Source organism: Poromitra crassiceps (genome assembly GCF_964638095.1).
Source record: "Poromitra crassiceps genome assembly, chromosome: 11".
Lineage (NCBI taxonomy): Eukaryota > Metazoa > Chordata > Actinopteri > Beryciformes > Melamphaidae > Poromitra > Poromitra crassiceps.
In genome coordinates, this window is record NC_139643.1 from 34554736 (window position 1) to 34576015 (window position 21280).

The 21280-nt window shown below is 45.0% G+C and overlaps 3 protein-coding genes across 5 annotated transcripts in view; 1 reads left to right on the forward strand and 2 right to left on the reverse strand.

Moving 5' to 3' along the window:
* hycc1 (hyccin PI4KA lipid kinase complex subunit 1) overlaps window positions 1–5507 on the reverse strand; it is a 41217-nt gene extending 35710 nt beyond the window's left edge. For 2 of the 3 annotated variants that reach the window (XM_083645754.1, XM_083645752.1), the window contains exon 1: window positions 5377–5507. The gene's annotated coding sequence lies outside the window, so the exon portion shown is untranslated. Of the gene's footprint in view, window positions 1–1002; window positions 1097–5376 lie in introns of those variants that run through there. The other variant, XM_083645753.1, reaches the window with a different exon arrangement.
* A 2770-nt stretch (window positions 5508–8277) lies between these two features.
* Window positions 8278–14203, reverse strand: LOC310784708 (uncharacterized protein). The gene is made up of 4 exons (XM_083645736.1): window positions 14072–14203; window positions 13441–13519; window positions 11963–12184; window positions 8278–10702 (listed from the first exon to the last, which is right to left on the reverse strand). The coding sequence occupies exons 1-4, from the start codon at window positions 14129–14131 to the stop codon at window positions 10308–10310; spliced, it is 756 nt and encodes a 251-aa protein (XP_083501862.1). The 5' UTR covers window positions 14132–14203; the 3' UTR covers window positions 8278–10307.
* Window positions 14204–14884: 681 nt separating this feature from the next.
* LOC310785147 (kelch-like protein 7) overlaps window positions 14885–21280 on the forward strand; it is a 24205-nt gene continuing 17809 nt past the window's right edge. Inside the window, exons 1-5 of the mRNA XM_083646136.1 lie at window positions 14885–15243; window positions 15627–15729; window positions 16377–16470; window positions 16741–16865; window positions 18093–18268. Coding sequence (XP_083502262.1) covers window positions 15121–15243; window positions 15627–15729; window positions 16377–16470; window positions 16741–16865; window positions 18093–18268 — 621 coding nt within the window. The 5' untranslated portion in view covers window positions 14885–15120. The remainder of the gene's footprint in view (window positions 15244–15626; window positions 15730–16376; window positions 16471–16740; window positions 16866–18092; window positions 18269–21280) is intronic.

The window sequence follows — 21280 nt, forward strand, 5'->3', positions numbered from 1 at the left end:
GAACAGATCGATGGTAATGACTAGCTGAAGGGATAAAGAGAGATATAGCCTACATGTGGACAGGGGAGACCCAAGAGGGACTAACTGAAGAGGAGTGAGACAGTGATGAACAGAGTGGATAGAAGAGGCTGCTTCATTAGCTTGTCATCTCCTCTCTGCCACTGGCAACCCTCCAGCCAGGACAGATGCATCAGATAAGGAAGCACAGAGAGAGTGGGGACTGCACATTAACAACACAAGACACTACCACACCCACGCACACATGCTCTCTCACACACACACACACACACACACACACGCACGCGCATGCACATACACACACCCCTCTGTGATGAAGAGAGTTTTGCCAATAAAAAGTGCTGAAGAAGCCGACTATTTGCCAAGGAGTGCCAAAGAATGTGTCATGCATTGCACAACACCAGTGTGTGTCTGTGTGTGTGTGTGTGTGTGTGTGTGTGTGTGAGTGTTAACTCTGATTTCACAAAACCTGTTCCTGTGAGGTAGCTATGTCAACAACTTGTTCCCTCTGAATTGTACACCCACTACTCTCAAACACACACACACACACACACACACACACACACACACACACACACACACACACACACACACACACACACACACACACACACACACACACACACACACACACACACACACAAAATGAGCTTAGCAGCATATCTGACTCCTCCTTCAGAAGTTTTCCAATACACTTCAGTTCTCCTTAGTTTACATTTCTAATCCTTGTGGTGAGTGCGTGCACTGACATGCAGCCAAACACACACACACACGTCACTGTTCACACCCACAACACACCGTCGCCTTCACAATAAAGAATCTGCAGGCATGTCAACACTAGTAAAACACAACACAACACAGCGTCGCCTTCACAATAAAGAGTCCAGTCCGCAGAGTGACATGTCAACACTAGTAACACACACACACACCCTTGATAGCAGATGACCTCTGTTCTCTGGTCCCTATAGTGAAGTGAGAACGTACCTGACTGGGAGAGCCGGCGGAGAGAGTTTAGGCTAGTCCAAATGAGAAACCCACACACACATACGACACTCCCTGATGCTTACCTCACTTCCTATTATTACACACAAACACACACGCACGCACACACACACTTTGGCATCTTCTTTTTCAATCAGGAAGTGAATAAGCCAATAAGAATGAAGGCTTGAATGGAGGGAAGACCGAGTGGGTGGTTAAGGGAGCTACAGCTGCCCCAGCTGCTTTTTCCTGTGGTGCAGGGTACACACTACAAACTACACACTACACACTAAACAAATACATCAAATCAAATAGCAGCCACGCCCACATTACTCCGCTCTGAGTCTGGAGGAGACAGAATGCCTGCAGACAGATAGGAAGAGTTCTAAAATACACCAAATAAGCCAAAAAGGACAACTGAGCCCAGCTTATGTAGCAAGCAGACACGCCCAGACTGCTAGTAAATAAACTATCATTACATTATAAGATAAGATGATTCGATTTTTCAACTTGAATGGAAGTCAAAGCCATGAAGGGGCTATTTTGAGGAGGTGTCCAAGTAAAGGTGGGGGCAGGGTTATGAAAGGGCAGGGCTTCTTCTAACATGCCCACAGGCTCCGCCCCCAGAGAGCTCACAGCCGAGTGACCCCGGCTGTCACCGGCCTCGCTTCTGTTTACACCTTTGATGTCCTTTCCCTCGGGCGTCCAATCCCGTTTGTCATTTGTCCGTCAGTCTGTTTCCATTTTCCTCTCTGCTGTGTTTGGACCATCATGGCCTGTGGTTAGTTATCCCTGCATGTTGCATCGTGGCCTCCCACATTGCTCTCCCCCCTCGGCTTTTCTCCAGTAGCAAAAAGATGGCCTGTAGCTGAGAAGACATCACACGAGAGTGAATCTGTGCTTTTTATGTGGGTGGGTGCACGTGAGTGTGTGTGTGTGTGTGTGTGTGTGTGTGTGTGTGGTCTTTGATGCCGAGGGAAACGGACAGAGAGCTCTGACAGGGAGGAATCCTCTTATAGCAGCCTACGCTCTCCGCTGCCTCTAAGCCAGCGAGACATCATCTTCATCCCTCCTCTTTGCGTAGCTGGTGAGCCTGAAGGGAGCAACGATTAACATCACTGATGTTTCATTTCTAACTAGCTCTTCTATCTCCCGTTCTCCCCTCTTCTATCTGCCTTTCTCCATCATGGCAGGTAACTACACTACAGGCGTAGTTCTTCCCTGGTCTCGGCAGCTCTCATGTAATCTATTCATGTGAGACTTTCTGTTCAGATAATTAGCTTGATTTCCCAGATTCTCTGGGGATCTAAAAATAGGCTACATCCATTGATATATGCCTATAAATAGGATAGACGTTTACTTTGCACATTTGATGTCGTTCTGTGTGTGTACTACTACTAATGTACATCTAACTTAGTGCAGAATGAAAGGAGAAGGCTTCGTCGGGCGTCCATACAGGCACGATTGGCTGTGTCTGCGGGTGGGAAGCCGGATTAAGGGTATATGTCCTGGTCGCTGCACTAGCGCCTCCTCTGGTCGTCGGCCTGTTTGGGGTGGAAGGAAACTGGTGGGAATATCGTGATCCTGAAGAGGAAGTTAACTCATTGAGTGCCATTGACGACGCCTGTCGTCAATGTAAATAGTGACGTAGAGTGCCAATGACGATAGCTGTCGTCAATTGCCTTTTTTGACGGTGGGACGTGGATCAAAGCCTTATGTATGTCCTGTACAAATATTGTAGCTATTGAAGCTGTATAACCTATTTTACGGACTCATCAGGTGGCGACAGTGCTCTCCAGATTAGAGAAAGGTCCGGAAAACAGCCTGAAAAAGCCCTGTGATCAAAGAGAAACCGCTCATGCTGCAGCCCAGAGCCATGTAGATTGCTCTGGCTGCAACTGACGGTGCCTGCGAACAGCAGTCAATCCGCTCCCACAACTGAGCCCCTCTGCATCTGTCTGTCTGTCAGCATAGTTTCTCCACACGATTAGCCGCTAGAAAAGCAGCAGCCGACACTGAAAAGCCAAACCTTTCCCTGCAGTCCGGTGTGGCTTTTCTGTGTCGCGCTGCCTGGGAGGCGGCGCACAAAAAGCACTCCGAAAATAGACGCTGGGTGCGTGAGGCTGTGTGTTACTAGTGTGGGGAGGAGTTTGCAGCTGAGTGGGGGAGAGGGGGGTGGGGCACGCAGGGCAGCACACAACTACACCACGTCACTACATCAGAAAATATTAGCTAGAGTCAGTGAATGTGCTTGAAATGCTTCATTTCACAAAAGGCTGAATATTTTAGCTTCTAGATGGAAATGCCTGTTTTTGCTGTTTTTGACCTATCTTCTCCGGCTGATAACTAAAGAACAGAAAATGGTATCAATAAACTTTTTTTTGCTGATGATACAATAGAGCCTCCTTGTTCTTTTTGCGTGTTCGGTGTTTACATAGTAATATCACACAATATTCTGTGGGCCTCGAGAAATCACTGAAAACGCTCTGAAACTCTGGCACTGGGAGCGTCCGTTCTCCAAAATTGGCTGGCACTCAATGAGTTAAGAGCGCACGCGTCACATCTAACAAAGGCAGGTGCCGGACAAATGGAACAAACTAGTAAAAAAGAAATAAAGTACACACTCTGAATTATCTGGCTCCCGTCAGAAATTTCCCGTCAGAAATTTGACGTTTCTGATGAAGATCTTTTGATCGAAACGTCAAATAAACTGACCGGGAGCCAGATAATTCAGTGTGCGGACTTTATTTCTCTTTTAATAGCGTGATCCTCCCACGTGCTACATCCCGTCGGTGAAGCTCCCCACTGCCATGTGAAAAGAAGTGGCTGGCAACTGCGCATGTGTCGGAGGAAGCATGGTGCTAGTCTACGGCTCTCCCCAGATCGCAGTGGGGGAGGGGGGGATTGGCAAAGTGCAATTGGGGGAAAATGGAGGGGAAATCAGAAACAACAATAATAATAATAATAATAAAAATAATGAAAGCAGAGATATTTTGAAAGCAAAATTATTTTCTGAACACAAATGACCTATTTTTTTTTTTTAATGGGACTGTGGGTTTGGTTTGGATGCCGTGAAAAGAGCCAGCACTACCTTCCTGCTCTGTGACCCTCCAGGCGTCACTGTCATAAAGCATTGAGAGAGAGAAGACACTAGCTGCCTGCCACGCTCCACATTAACAAGCCGGTGCAGTGCACACATACACATCATCCACATACTAATGACACGACTCTTAACAGTGCATGACCATCCATCCAACACTGCCTACTGCTAAAGGGCAAGCCCCCCCCCCAAATGACATACATACAAACGAGGAGCAAAAGGCAGTCTAATAGCATATCTCGCTTCAACAATAACTGCCTGGCACACCGCCTTGAGCACGGCCTTAGGAGGACACAGTGCAACGCATATTCAACCTTGGATAGCATAGTGAAAGGAAGAATTCAGGAGCCCATTACATCCACAAGTCTGACAATATTTATGCTTCGGCTCAGCAAGAATGTTTAGAGATTCACACACACCACCAGTCGAGCTCATGATTTGAAGGAAACCCGTGGCCGTGTTCTGCTGAGTGGTACAAGAGGAAAGCTGCATCACATGATAGATATGACAAAAAAGACTAACAACGCATTATCTAACATGGCAGTCTGGATGGAGACCAAGGCTACAGGTTTCTCTCCTGTCAAACTCACAAACACACACACAGACAAAGAAATAATCAATTGATTAATCCTATCAAGTATGCTTTGCATACTTACCGTGTGCAGACCACACACACACACACATACACATACACACACACACACACACACACACACACACACACACACACACGAGTCCTATCATTGCATGCCTGACAGACCACACAAGGCTGCCAGCCTGCCACTAGACAGGACAAAGCCGCAGGTACACTACACAGCCTCTCCAACACTGAGATGTGACTGCAAAACTGTTGCAATGAAAGGGTAGCTAAAATTTTGCAAAGAATTCCCATCCTTTCTATTTTCCGTTGTAACGTTAGCTAAACTTTAGCTAGTAATTATGTCACTTTCCGAGCACTGCTATGCTGTGTGTGTGTGTCACTGTGACAAACTAATGACCTTAAAGCTCGCGTTTAGCCATGTAAATGCTGGCTGGCAACGTTCAGGTCTCCAGCTATTATAAGCATTGGCTTTAACAGCCACATTGTTTATGTATTTTCTATCTTAACGTGCTAACCCATTGGCAGCCCCGGGACACTCAATCCCCTGCCGCCGTCACACTCTCTTGCTGAATGATTTCGAGCTGTCAATGTGGTTGCTTACAGCTTAGCTAGCCAGCTAGCTTGGCTAACGTGAAGGCGCGAGCCGAAGTAGACTGGGAAGTTGTTCTTTACTTACTCGCATGCTATCTGTCAATTTCCTGCAATCGTTGTCCTGGATCACTGCGACTAGACGAGTAAACGGCTATCACTCACTCCATAAATCTCCTCAATAATTCACCAACATCAGCCGCTTCCATCTTCATTACTTTCTCCACTCAGACTACCTTGAACAACAAGAGCTCTCCGCAGACTGGCAGATGTCTGAGCCAATGGGTGAGCAGTATATAATCTAACTGCCGCGCCCCCCAAAATAGTGACTAATCAGATTCGCTGTAAGGCCGCATGTTAATCATTTCCACGATCATGGTAAGTTGTCACTGTCACTGCTCTTTGACTGCTCTTTGACAGCAGAAAGTGCACTATCAAAGATGCCGTTAATAAATCACATTAATTAATAATTTCATTACATTTAACGTTTTATTTGATTTTCAGAATAATAAATAATATTAACTGTGTTTTCATTTATCTTTGTCAATTAATTTGCAAATCACATTTGATCAAAATAAATCACATTTTGATTATAAGCATAATAGTCTGTTGCACATTTGGGCTATTTGTGCTTACTAAGTCCAAAAAATTATCTAAATGAAATTTTAATAGGACAGACATGTTCACCATATAAAGCTACAGTTAAGCCTTCTACTACAAAACCAATCAAGATGGCATGATGACCCTTTGCTTCTACATTTATTGGAGCTGAAAATCTGCTCCGTTTTTAATAAGTTAAATTCTGTTGCCTCACCCTTTACATCTCCAGCAGAGCAAGTTCTGACATGTCAGCAAATTGTACACTCACACAAACTCTCAGTGCTGATAGAAGAGACTTTGCTCTGTTTATAAATGAGTTTTATGGTAGACTTTATATCATGTGGGCAGTTGTTAATCCAGTGACAACCAGCCTACAGTATTAGCCTGCATACGGAAAACCACATAGGTTTGCATAGCAAATACTATAATCTTTTTTTCTTCATTCTTTAGAGATTGCTATGCTAAAGTACGAGTACTTTACACTGGTTCACTAACAATACTAAAATGAAAAATGTTATTTGATTAAATATATATATATACTGATCATTGACAAATGATACCAATCCTCATCCCTGTTCTCTAAAGTGCATCAGGTTTTACAGTGTTGACTATTGAAGAGGAAAGTACCCATTGCCAGTTACAGAAACAATCACCACAGGGCATCAGAAATAAGTAATGGGGCATGTTCTAAGCCAGAGGTTTTAAAGTCTCAGACTGTGAACCCCCCCCCCCCCCCAGACAAAGCTTGGAAAAAGGAGACTGCCTGCCTGACTCAATTCCTGATGCCTATCTGATCATGATTATGTTATTTGATCCTAGACACATAGAAACAATTGTGCCAAGATAGCCTGATATTGCTGTTTGACATACTTCAGGCTACAACAAATACATAAAAAGGTCTGTCTGAAGGAATTTATTTGTTACGGACTCTGGGAAAGTGGGAAAAACAGTAAAATTCCCCAAAACTACAGTATCTCTAAACTATCTCTAACAAAATCACACACATTTAGACTATGATATCTCCGTTTAATAACCAATGTAATGTCATATTTTCACTTCATTCACTGAGCCTCCCCTGAAACTGCTTGGAGCCCCCCCGGGGAGGCCCACCTCCCACTTTGAAAACCCCTGTTCTTAGCCATAGACATGGACTGAATCAGAAAGGAGCACAATATGAAAGTGAGGGAACAATGCCTCCTAATGGCATCATGTAGAACTATGCCTTGTAGAGCACGAACTGTGGTGAAATTATACATACACTGTATGTATAATTTCACCACAGTTCATACACTAGGGATCTCGCGCACTTTGATATCAAACGATATCACCTCTATTTTTAGATCTTCTATTTTGCTTTATAAACATTCCACTGTGAAGCCGAGCATGTTCAGTCTGTGTAGTGACGATTCAGATACGTTCTCTAATATTCCAGCTAACACTTTGATGTTGTCAATGAAAATCGTAGAGAGGTGTTCATTCTAGAGGTTGGCTGTACCTTTGACCACAGCAAGCCTTACTAACCAAGCGGGCTCGCCACACACAGATTGGCTGCTGCACGTCCTCGGCTGCTGCGTGGCCTCACCTGGTCTATTGGCATGCGCAGCGCACAATTGCTCAACTTTGCATCACTGATGATCTCACAATGCCTATGACATCACTGATGATGCCACAATACCTATGACATCAGCAGTGCCTATGACATCATCAGTGAAGTCATAAGATGATTTTGGTCAATATGATGTCACTGATGACATCACTGATGATGGCATATATATTGTGACATCATTAGTGGGACAACAAACAGATATTGCCCATTGAAACAGATATAGCAGCCTATTACAGCTCGGCTGCTGCATGGCCTCGCCCGCCCTGCAGCTCGACAGCTGTGCAGGCTCGTATGTAGCTTGGCCGCAGCATGGCCTCGCCTGCCCTATTAGCATGTGCAGCGCATATTGACTAACTTCGCATCACTGATGACATCACATTTACTCTTATGACATCACTGATGATGTCACAATGCCTATGACATCATCAGTGATGTCACAATGCCTATGACATGGACAAACATTTAAACAGACAAACATTGCCCACTTGTTCCCATTATCTCACGTGCTACGCGCGCTCGGTTCCTAGGCTCGCCCGTTCTGCAGTTCGCCGAGCTGGCCCTGCAGCTCGCATTCGCAGCTCGGAGGGCCTTGCCTGCAGCTCGGCTGCTGTATGGCCTTGCCCGCCCTATTGGCAGTCTGATCAACATCTACAGTGTGTTTGGAAGCATAAGGGCAGACATTGAGAATGATACAATGGGGTCTGTTAGTCAATCAATCGGTAGTGTTATTTTATACAGTATATATATTTTTAGAACAACACATGAACAAACAAATGAACAGGCTCAGACAGGAAAAGAAAAGAAAGAAAAAGCATGCATACATCATCAACATTCAATATTACAATGTAGTGCTACCAGTCGCATAAGGTGCTTACTCCTGTAAGAGATGTTGTACATGGGATCCCACGCAAGGGCTCTATGAGAAACCAGCCGGGGGTGTCATCCGTCGCCCCTAACCTCATCGAGGTATGCTAGAAACGGGTCCCAAGTTGGGAAAAATGTGAGTTGTTCCTCAGGAACCTGAGTCTCTTCATCCATATACTCGGTAGTGTTAGTGAGTGAATCAGTGGATATGGTAAGGTAGATGTTGGGTGGTCGGGGGGGAATACATTCTATTTTAAAATTAAATTAAAATGAAGCAGTTATCTTTGGATGCATTTCAGGATGCCATAAGGCATGCCACCCTAATGAAACAGCATTTGAGGTTTGCAGCATTGTCAGAGATTACTGTATAGTTAAAAAGAAAACAGGACAGCACCTATACAAAAGTAGCCTGACAAAAGCTGACTGGGTGCCTTTGATTTTATTCAGTGGACAGTCACATAAATTAGACAGGACAAGCTAGAAAGTGAAAATTGTTGTCAAGATTTTTTTTTTCTGATAATATTGTATGTGCACTTCTCTGCTTGTGAGGAGTTACATTTCAAAAGAGGGATTTCTCTCACAGAACAATTTGTCACACGACACAGAATTATCATTTACATTTTCCCGTTCTTGCACCAGATTAAGAACGACAAAATCCTGTGCAAACTTGATATCATGTCTGTCTTGATGTGTGTTGTGTCCTTGGTGTATAAAAATGACAAAACAACTCAGAAAATCACATACAGAAGACAACCATAGTCTTACCCATAGCCTTAATTGGCCTGGCAAGGATGGAATTAATTACCATTAGAGTTTGGTCAGCTTTTCGATTGGCTTTAGGTTCTAAATGAAAATCGGTGTGAATTATTTTTCTTGATTTGTAGATAATTCATACATGTGTGTGGATCTTTTATTAATTATGTATGATCAGTCAGTATTTGTAATGCAGCAATGTTTCAAAATGAGAAACAGATAACCACTAGGTGGTGGACAAACACAATCTTCCTTGGTCAGATGAATATGTGGGCAGATGGATTCTGTTTGACAGGTAAAAAGTATTGATCATATCTTGCACATACAGTATGTACACACAGAGGATTACTTTATGCGTGTGTGTGTGTGTGTGGGGGGGGTATCCTTATATAGAGAGGCAAAGTGACCGCCTACTTCCTGCTTCAGCACTGTACCAGAGATTTTCATCCGCCATTTATTTTCCAATACACATTTCGTAAAATGCTTATAAAAATAGTTTTACTGGTTCAAACCAAACGGTACAGATATATTTAGAAACAGGAGAGATCGCATAACATTTCACTGGGACCAAAACGTAAAAAGAAATCGGGTTTAAATATTCTTTCGATGTTGTTTTTTAAAGTTTTGGTCCGAGTGAAATGTTCTATGGTCTCGCCCGATTATAGCCTTAGCTGAACCGTTTGGTTCGACGAAGTAAAACTATTTTATAAGCATTTTACGAAATGTCTATGGGAAAATAAATGGCGGATGAAAATCTCTGGTACAGTGCTGAAGCAGGAAGTGATGTTCCACTTTGCCTCTCTCTATTAATGGAAACACTGGTAACACCCACTTGTCAAAGATGGGGACTTGGACTTGCGACTTGGACTCGAGGCACACTTTTTTGGCCGGCGGAGCCAGGTCCTATATCCTCAAATGAGAATGAGTGCCTGGAATGGCTCTCTATACATACCGTACATATACAGGTAAATACAAACATACACATAGACAGTACATCTTTAAGTGCGAGTGTGTGTCTGCTAAATTTAATAACATTTTAATTTGATTTTTAAAAGGCAGCAATGGTACAGTTTAAGTTGTCACGTCCTCATACAAAGATAAGACTCATCATACAAGAGACAGTGACATTCAAGGCTGTATAAACACACACGTGAGGTTGTGTGTGTGTGTGTGTGTGTGTGTGTGTGTGTACCCTACTAGAGATTAGCCCCAGCTATATGAGCAGCCTCGGTGAGGACCTCCCCGGCTCGTTGTTTGTATCTCAGGGACAACTCTTTGGCCCTCCTGACTTCCTTCATGCTCTCATTCAGGTTCTCATCCAGCCTTCCCTGCTCCTGGTAGGTCGGCGCCGCCTCCCTCACTTGCTCAGCCATTCGCTCCTCGCTACGCAGCAGCCAGCCAATCAGCTCCTGGAGTTTGGTTCCCACCGAGACGGTGGCCTTGGCGTCCTGGGACGCGGCCCTCGCTTCACCTTGAGCCAGTTGCAGGTGGGGAGGCAGGGACTCGTCCTGCTCGCCCTCTGACCCCAGCGGAACCACAGAGAGAGAGAAGTCATAGCCCTTCATCTGGAGGGAGACTCTGTACTTGGCCTCTGGAGGGAGGGAGAGAGAAAGAGAGAGAGAGAGAGGATATTAATTTACTCACCTTGCCTAATTTAACATTACTGAGCTGCTTTTGATTATATACTATGATATACCCCTTCTGAAATAATGTGCTCCTCTGGCAACAAACGGGTAGGTTTTGTATTTTCCTGTCATGCCAATAAAGCATATTTGAATTTCAGAGGGAGAGAGAGAGACACACACACACACACACACACACACACACACACACACACACACACACACACACACACACACACACACACACACACACGTCACACACACACACACACAAACAGAGACAGAGAGAGAGAGAGAGATATACACACACACACACACACACACACACACACACACACACACACAGAGAGAGATAGATAAACTCTGATTCAGCAGAATGAAAGAGAGAGAGATGAACTCTGATTCAGCAGGATGAAAGAAGAATGATATGGTGTGTGGTGTGTGTGTGTGTGCTTGCACTAATGGATGGCATTTTCCAGCAGCTACACCCCACAGTCCAGGTGGCATGCCGTGATCGTATAGTGGTTAGTACTCTGCGTTGTGGCCGCAGCAACCCCGGTTCGAATCCGGGTCACGGCAGTAAGTTTTGAAAGACACGGGTGGACGGAAGTGTTCCAAACCAAAACTGCTGCTCCTTCCCTCTGTTCCTCACCCTGACTTTTCTCTCCTTTATAATGATAAAAACGACAAGAACGTATTTGAAGTCACTTGTGCTATACAGTGTGATGAGTGCCCATACCTTACAGGATGGGGCGATATGCTGTGATCATATAGTCGTTAGTACTCGGGTCACGGCAATCAGTGTTTATAGACAGACACAGACAGACGGAGAAAGAGAGAAACAGAACAGGACATGTCTCTGAAATTGCATCCATATTCTCAGTCCCTCCCACCAAGGAGAGATGGAAGGAAACCATGCAAGGAGAGAGGAAATGAGCAAATATGTTTTTAGAGAAGTGAGACGTCCTTTCCTCTGAAGTGTCATGGCAAACAATGTCATGATGTCACGCCGTTCAGTTGAAAGTCTTCTGGGAAGGCTGATCTGCTCTCATGGATCCTTCCTCTGAACTGAAAAAAGAGCTTTGAGACAATCTTCAAAATGGTGGACCAGAACGACTTCCGGTTCAAGCAAGGAGCGAGGAAATATCAAATAAGAGACTTGAGATTTACCCATGGTCACCCGTACTGGCAGGTAGCCAATAACCTTTAAGCGTGCGCGTGCCACTCACCGTGCTCCTCTCTGATCCTCTTCACGCATTCGCTTAGAACCAGCGTGTCGTCATGGTTACAGCCGTAGGTCTGTCGCAGGTTGATGATGTGTCGGACCATGGCCTCGTAGCGTCCCTGCTGCTCGTTGAACGTCTCGGCCACGTCAGCAAATCTCCGGTCCAGCTCCAACACACACACACGCCTCATCACTAGCCTGCCGCTCCGCCTCAGGGTCTCTGCATCTGCGGGAAGAACACACAGAATGTTTCACAACAATGCACACACGCATACAATGTTAAGTAATACGCCCGCAATGTTACACCTCTATGTGTTACACACTGAGGACTTCTGCTGAAAGAAACCCCATACACACATAGCCTGGGTGAACCCAGCCTCCACGTGACCTGCTCTCAGACCTGACTGGGAACAATGAGAGCAGATCACTGTGGGGGCTGGGTTTACCTAGGCTAATACACACACACACACAAACATGTCAGGCCTATACGAGGGATCAGCCGAGCAGCATTTTGGTAAACAAACGGCGTCACTGGGGGAAAACGGCAATGGGACCCTATGGAGCCAGCCTTGAGTGCTCACTCTAGCCCTGGCTGTGCTGTTTACTTACTTACTTATGCCTATCGCTCCTTTTTCATGGAGCATAGGCCATTGACAACAGTTCGCCAGAGTCGTCTGTCCTGGGCTTTCCTTTCCAGCCGTTTCCATGTCAGCCCGTTGTGCCTGATGTCAGTCTGGAGGTCCCTGCACCAGGTGTTCTGGGCTGTGCCTGATGTCAGTCTGGAGGTCCCTGCACCAGGTGTTCTGGGCTGTGCCTGATGTCAGTCTGGAGGTCCCTGCACCAGGTGTTCTGGGCTGTGCCTGATGTCAGTCCGGAGGTCCCTGCACCAGGTGTTCTGGGCTGTGCCTGATGTCAGTCTGTTTCCATGTCAGTCCGCTGTGCCTGATGTCAGTCTGGAGGTCCCTGCGCCAGGTGTTCTTGGGTCGGCCTCTCTTTCTTGTGCCTTGGGGGTTGCATCTATCTACAGTAAGGGCCTGCCTGGTGATGCTGGCATTGGGTTTTCTGAGTGTGTGTCCGATCCATCGCCATCTTCTTATCTTGATTTCATCCTCCATAGGTTGTTGGCCTGTTCCCTGCCAGAGATCGTTGTTGCTGATGGTATCTGGCCAGTGGATGTTCAAGATCCTTCTGTTTACATTTTTAATACTGTGACCGTTCACACAACTTTACCACAACATGCATAATATACATCAGACTCTTGAGCTTCTGCTCTGATCCAAAATGTCAAAATATAAGCGATGTCATGTATAGTTTTTGAGATATTAACGTTTGTTTGGCACAACTCATACTGGGGGATTTGCGGTGACATGATGTCACGCTGATTCCTCATATAGCCCACTGAATTCGTAAGAATTTCTAATGATTCTATGTTGTACTGTTACTCTAGGTAAAAGCATCAGCTAAGCTAAATGCAGGAGGTACCATCGTTTGTGGGCCGGGTCTGCCTGGCTGATACAGGTTTGTTTGGTTCTGACGGTCTGGCCTGCAGGAGCGGCTGCCTCTGGAATGACAGGGGATAGAGGAATTGAGTTTAGCATTGTCACAGTTTTAAACATAATTAGCCACTCTCATTATCTCATTATCTGATTTGTTAAGACACACATGCACTAAATGACTAGTTAGCCTATTATAGACCCACGTTATTACTTTCATAATCTGATAATACCAATCTGGCAACCCATGTATAAATTCCCAAACAGATTAAAAACACTCTATTCCCATAGGGATTTATAGTGTGTCTGTGGTAGGCCTACTCCATAGTGACTTATATGATGACAATATACTTGATGGTTTCGGCCTTTCATCTATCTCAGGTGTATCACCAAATGTTCATATTGATAATGATGACTTTATCGTACTTTGCGTATTTGTCTATCATCCATGATCTTAATGATATAGCCTAGTAGCCTGTCGTAGCCCAGTAGGCTATCCTCATCCTCCCCCCCAAAAGCTAACTTCGTCATGAATCAATCTGTAACCAGTGCTAAAGTTTCACGCCTCACATCCGAGTGACGCCATAATAACATACAGCTATAATAATATAAATTCATACCTCGTCATCGACCTCGGAGTTTTCGCTGGAGAAGCAGCAACAGCAGAATAAACGGGACATTTGCAGCTCTGGCTGTTAATTTGTTTTTCAGGTCAATTACCCCCGAGTCCCGACAACAATCATCTGTGGCCCGCATTCCACATGACGTCAGCGTCACGCGACTCCTGCAAAACTTTTCTTCCTGGTATTTTTTTTTACACTGCACAGGTACATAAATATGACAGGTGCACCTGTGACAGGTGAGGCTTGAGCTGCAAAGTGAACAGCAAGGCGCTGCTGTCCTCGTGTCGATAGTCAGAGGCAGAGGCAGAGTATGATCATCATTTCTGTCAATCTGCAGTATGTTACTAACTGCAACTCCTTCAGTGCTGTGTGCAGTGCTGTAAAACACTTGCCACAAGTTGCCCCAGGCAGATTTTACCGAAGAACAAACAAGTCAGTTCCGCAATCCTGTCGTTTTGACATTTGAGTTTGGACTGTAATTTGCGGACTTAACGGATGGAGGGCGGTAAAGATGAACTGTAACCGGGACAGCAATCGCAGAAGAAGACTAGACTCATCATAACCCTGACTGAACCGGACTGAACTTACCAGGAATAAGAACCACCAGCTGATCACAGAGGCAGTGCTGACATTTCTGCATGAATCAGAGTTGTATCAGAGGATATAGTGTTTATTTATTTATTTATTTTTTGTTTATTTATTTTTTCCAATTGTGGGAGTAGTTGAAGTATAGAACTGAGGAGGGCAGTAATACGCCATGTTGCGTTTAAACTGCCGGAAATAGAAAGAAGAAGAAGAAGAAGAACTTACCAGGACTGAACAGCCAGGAAGTACGCTGATCATGTTTGTTTTTGTAGCTGCTGCGTAAACAATTGACAGCAAGGTCAAGCAAAGGATTTCCTCCACACAACCTTTCTAAGGAGCGCAGGCAAACTGGCAGCCTGCTAGCTCGGAAAACCACAAGCTGCTGGGTGGCTAGAAAACTGCTGTTAGCTCAGCCCAAAACAAAGGTGACTGCAGCAGCACAGTGTTAGCTGGTGCTAACCATGGATCAATGTTATCTAGCCCCAGCAGGTAACATTGTGCAGGCATTGTGCAAGAAGAAGATTGCTGTGCAGTACAGACAACTGTCCAGCATTATGGGAGTCATGGACAACATGAGGGAAGAGGTGTGTGTGTGTGTGTGTGTGTGTGTGTGTGTGTGTGTGTGTGTGTGTGTGTGTGTGTGTGTGTGTGTGTGTGTGTGTGTGTGTGTGTGTGTGTGTGTGTGTGTGTGTGTGTGTGTGTGTGTGTGTGTGTGTGTGTGTTTTCTCTTCAAGTCTACTTCTGTGGTGTTTTATGGCAGTTGGCATCCTTTATGTTGCATTACCGCTTCCTTCTGGATTTATCCACTGTTTCCCTACTCTATTACCTTCTGGACCATTCCGGTCCATTCTTCTCCCTACTTCAGGCCGTCACCCTGGTGGTTCACTAAGTGTGTGTATATGTTCTTCAGGGAACCCTCTGTGATGTCACCCTGGTGGTTCACAAAGTGTGTGTATATGTTCTACAGGGAACCCTCTGTGATGTCACCCTGGTGGTTCAGGGAAAACACTTCCCTGCCCACAGAGTGGTGCTGGCTGCTGCCAGCCAGTTCTTCAGCCTCATGTTCACCAGTAAGTATCGAAGCATGAATACACACGCACACGCACACCCACCCACACACACACACACACACACACACACACACACACACACACACACACACACACACACACACACACACACACACACACACACACACACACACGAACATGACTAGATACATTAAGATTTTGAGTAAAATAGTCTCTGCTGCTAGAGAGAATGTGATACTAAGAGAACATTTTAATTTACCTACCAGACACAAAATAAGTATAGGGCCAATGCTTACCCAACCAGATTTGCATCTATTGGTAGATCTGAGGGTGCTTACCGGTAGATCCCCAAATAATTTTTGGATAATGACTATGCGTGTTTGTAGTTAGTGTCAGGGTCTCGCATTCAACCAGTCAATCCGTGCATGTTTATTTTGTTGTCACATATCGGTAGTTTAAAACTCTCACGGAAACCACCTGACTTCCTTGGCGGAGATACATGCCAATAATCCAAGATCATCAATTGTGGAAACTGAACTCATAATTTATGATTTTACAGCCTTAATAATACAGTTTAAGACTGATATTAAACATTACAGACTGCCACCATATTGTTGGGTTTTTCTGTTTTCCATTGACAGTGTTCCTCCCTCTCCCCTCTGTCCTCCCTCCCTCTCTCCTTCCAGCCAGTATGATGGAGTCCATGTCCCATGAGGTGGAGCTTAGGAGTGCTGAGCCTGAGATCATTGAGCTCTTGGTTGAGTTCATCTACACAGCCCGGTAAGAGACACAGCTAAAACTGCAGCATCTAGCAAGACAGACACAGGGTGCTATTTATGGATAGGAAGGACTGTATAAATAACAGTGGCTGCACATTTTTTGAGTCCAAACTGTTGTGATTTTACCAGAACCGCCCCAGTGCTTACCTGTAAACGTTGAGTGGTAAAGTGTGTGTGTGTGTGTGTGTGTGTGTGTGTGTGTGTGTGTGTGTGTGTGTGTGTGTGTGTGTGTGTGTGTGTGTGTGTGTGTGTGTGTGTGTGTGTGTCTCAGAATCTCAGTCAACAGCAGTAATGTGCAGTCTCTGCTGGATGCAGCCAACCAGTACCAGATTGAGCCGGTGAAGAAGATGTGTGTGGAGTTCCTCAAAGGACAGATTGATGCTACAAACTGCCTGGGTGAGAAACCATAAACCGTATGAAAATATGAACGTAGCCACTGTGCTTAGTTTGTACAGTCCTGTTCTGAAGCCTCAAGGGGGCACGGTGGCTCAGTGGTAGAGCTGTCGCCTCACAGTCAGAAGGTCCTGAGTTCGATTCTCGCCTGGGACACTGTGGGCGCTGTGGTTGTGTTCCCCCCTATATCTTCAGTGCCTACTGCCCAGGTGGGGTATCTCGTCGTAAGGGCCTTTCTCTCTGTGTGGAGTTTGCATGTTCTCCCCGTGCTCCCCCAGGGGGTTCCTCCGTATATAACCCCCCCACTAAAAACATGCAGAAGATCAGATCGTCATCGTCATCCGACCAGTGACGACAACATCCGAAGTTGGTCCCCGGGCACTGTACGAGAAAGCGACCACTGCTCCTGGCCTGCCCCCCGGAGGAAAGGACATGCCTGGATGGGTTAAATGCAGAGGACACTTTTCACCGGCCACCGTCAGCATGAGTGTGTTGTGGCCGCATGCATGTATTGTGGTGTTCGTGTGACAATAAAAGAGGGGCTTGTCCCGTTACGAGAGAGTTTGGCATTTTGACCGTCGCCATCTTTTTTCTTCTATTTTTTAGCCAGACAGAGGAGGCTCAGGGCCACCTGCTATTGGTCCGTGATCGGCGAGCTGCGCGATTACTGGCCAGGCGATTGCCCAACTGTGATGTCACTCGGGCAGTTGTGATGTCATCGAGCAACTCTGAATACTATAATTGGAGACCCGAGGGCACACAGTTGCACAGGCGCACAGTTGCACAACTGTGATGTCAATTGGAGAGCTCGCATCATTGCTCATGGCACATACTGTAGTTGCCAACTGTTATGTCACTTGAGCAGTTGTGATGTCATTAGTGATTCACTTGAGCAACTGTGATTGATGACGCACATTTGCTCAACTGTGATGGCCCCCGGCAGTTGTGATGTCATCAGTGATGTCACTCGAGTTGAGAAATTAGAGGCCACGTTGCAGGCGAGCTGCGTATGCAAATCAGGCGAGCACACTGAGTCTGCGATCCCGCAGACTTCTTTTTGCAGCCAGTGGAGAAAAGTTTAAGGCACTTCCCCATTAGCTTTGGAGGTTGCCCCTTGGAGGTTGCCCCTTGGTGAGCTCCAAAAACAGAGCTCAAATCAAACCACCTTCATTACATGTCCAACCAGGGTGTCTTGAGTACATTAGACGACCCTGTCCTGTCCTGCTGCAGGTATCTGGGCCCTGGCAGAGCGCATGGACTGTCCAGATCTGAAGGCAGCAGCAGAAGACTTTCTCCAGCTGCACTTCACTGAAGTCTATAAACTGGATGAGTTCTTACAACTGGATGTCACACAGCTCACACATCTACTGCACCAGGACAGACTCACCGTCTGTGCTGAGGCCCAGGTAAACACACGCACTCACTCACGCATTTGCATTAGATGTCGATCTATTGCAGACAATTTGGTAAAAAAAAACGTAAATAATAAGATACGATTTTATTTGAATCACAGTGGAAGAGATTGCCTTTGCTTATTCTTATTATTTTCTGGCTTAGTTTACACGACAACGCTCCCTGCATAAAACGGCAACCTTTTGTTACATGTAAAAGCGGCAAAATAACAATAACAATAATAAATATAGCCGCAAGCGGCGATGCGGGGTCCAAGCTTCCGGTGACTTGGGGGGTGTATGTCAGATAATATAAACACTGAATTGCACATTTAGTCAGAGTTGGTATGTGCACAAGTGCACAAAGTTTGGTTGAGATCTGGTGACCTGACGGGGTTCAAGCAGTAGTAGCAGTAGTGTTAGTGTATATGTGTGTGTGTGTGTATATATGTGTGTGTATATGTGTGAGTATATATATGTGTGTGTGTGTGTGTGTGTGTGTGTATTTATATATATACACAGACATCTTATATATATATATGTGTGTGTGTGTTTAGTGTCAGGGCATGTGTGTGTGTGTGTGTGTATATATATATATATATGTGTGTGTGTGTGTGGTTGAGATCCGGTGACCCCGTTCAGAGGTACAGTACACAGACGGTGGTTTCCTGCCGGCTGGCCAACTACAGGTACACGCTTTGCGGTGGTGGTTTTAGCGTAACCTATGTGGGGTTTGGCATAACCTTCGTTATTTCGAATCCCACATAGGTTACGCCAAACCCCACATAGGTTACGCTAAAACCACCACCGCAAAGCGTATACCTGTAGTTGGCCAGCCGGCAGGAAAGTATCGCGGGACTTCACGAGACTTGGTGACCGAGATCACGTTTGAGGTAATTTGATCCCTGTGAAAGTCCAGGAAATGGCCTGGGGCGAAATATCACTCTGGTGGATGTTGAGGGATCACATTATTACCATATGTGGCGAAAACGGGAATAAAAATAGCTATTTAGATGCAGGAAAGACAGGCTCACACTTGGCCCCAAATCAGCTCCATTTTACAACTGACTTGGACGCTATTGATCTCAAAACAACGGTAGGACGGCCAGAAACGCCGCGGACATCGCTGGGTGAGTGGCCAAATCATAATTAATGCCAGGAGATGGGTACAGGTTAAAAAAAAACGAAATTCTCCTTTAAGGACTATGTGTATTTTTTCATCCTGAATCCAACATTGCCATCTATGAGTCTCTACGAATTATGGTTGTGGAAATATGTCTGCCCTGCATGCAGGACTACAGGAGAGAGATAGGACAGTGGGGTTGGGGTTTCAAGTCACTGACCAAACATTCCATTTCAGTGATTGCTGTCAGAATATAGAGCCATGTAACACTTATCTTAACACAAAAACATTGCTGAATGGACCTTTAAAGCAGAACTTCAATTCAATTTCTTTCCCTCCTCACTGATGCACTTTTTGATCTGTTTAATATAGTTTGTGTTATCTAATAGTTTTAGTTAAAGTTATCTCAAATATTTCCATCTAAATAAATATTTGTTAAGTCACTATATCTAATATTGACTTAGCACAATGATGATTGAGCCTATGGCACATTGATGAAAACCTTTACATTTGCAGTACACATTTATGCACTTGCTGTCTGGTGACACAGGGTAGGCAGAGCCAACACAATAGACTCACTCTGTAGGTTACTGTAGGTTCTCCACAACTCTTGTGTGGAAAAATAACTAACAACTTTTTTCCAGTTTCTGCTTGCATTATAGGTGGATAATATGGCCAAATCGATAAATGTCATAATAGTTTGGAACTCATGTGCAATTATAACTCATCATAGGTGTCACCCAAGAGAATAAAACAGAAATCTTATGAATTACAGTATAGCATTAAAAAAACGTTTGGACTTTTACTTTGGTCTATGACTCCTCATTTCTTTTTTATTACTTCCATATATTTATGTAGTCTATGATTTTTTTTTTTTTTTTTTTTTTTTATGTTTTTTTCCCGATTTTTTTATCCCATTTTTATCCCCAGTTTAGTGCTCATTTGAATTACTCAATCCTGGTTGCTACTCCATCCTCTGCCGATCTGGGGAGGGCCGAGACTGATTCCATGCATCCTCAGAGACATGGGCAGTCAAGTCAGCCGCTTCTTTTCACCTGCCCGAGGAAGCTTCACCGGTAGGACATAACACGTGGGAGGTTCACGCTATTCCTACCAGTTCCCCTCCCTCTGAACAGGCGCCCTTAACGATCAGAGGAGGAACCATATAAGCAACCAGGATGTTGCATGTTTTTGTGAAGGGGGTTCCTATATGAAGGAGACCCCTGGGAGGCACGGGGAGAACATGCAAACTCCACACAGAAATGCCATTTTGCCAACCCCACCCGGGTGGTGGGCACTCGAGGACATGCGGACGGGCACGCATTCCTTCAGTGTTCACATCGGCCCAGGTGGGAATCGAACCCACGACCTTCGAGCTGTGAGGCGATAGTGCTTACCACTGCACCACCGTACCTCCCTATGTAGTCTATGATTGTAACATATGAGGGGAGTCATACACCAAAGTAAAAGTAATAATAAAAAAGCTAACCTAAAGAAACATAACTACAGATAACAAGTATTACACAAATTAACAGATTGGTGAGGAGGGAGAGAGACTGCAAGTTCTGAAGGTCTTCTTAAGCTTAATGAGTGCACCAGATCCAGGTGCACCCAATCAACCTAATGACCACAACACCAGGCCTGTGCAAGACAGGACCAGGAGAATGGGAAGATTACCATTTTATGTTGCAATTTGTGTGAGATCATATCATATAATGCCAGTATTAAGAGTAACTATATTATGTGTAGACATTTACAAAATCAAGAACATCTTAATTGAAGTAATCCATTTTATGTTTCAGTAGGTATACATTAGATATTAGGAGTAGTAGTATGTTAAAGGACAGCGGTTGATGCCGTTTACTTCCATTGCATGCATTGTGTTGCCCCATGTTTTGCAACCA

What these genes read in the sequence shown, in the direction of transcription:
- LOC310784708 (XM_083645736.1), bottom strand. Translation starts at nt 14,131, where the DNA reads ATGTCCCGTTTATTCTGCTGTTGCTGCTTCTCCAGCGAAAACTCCGAG. An exon ending in GACCCGGCCCACAAACGATG is followed by an intron (nt 12,185 to 13,440) that starts GTACCTCCTGCA and finishes TTCTTCCCGCAG; the next exon opens with ATGCAGAGACCCTGAGGCGG. An exon ending in GAGGATCAGAGAGGAGCACG is followed by an intron (nt 10,703 to 11,962) that starts GTGAGTGGCACG and finishes CCCTCCCTCCAG; the next exon opens with AGGCCAAGTACAGAGTCTCC.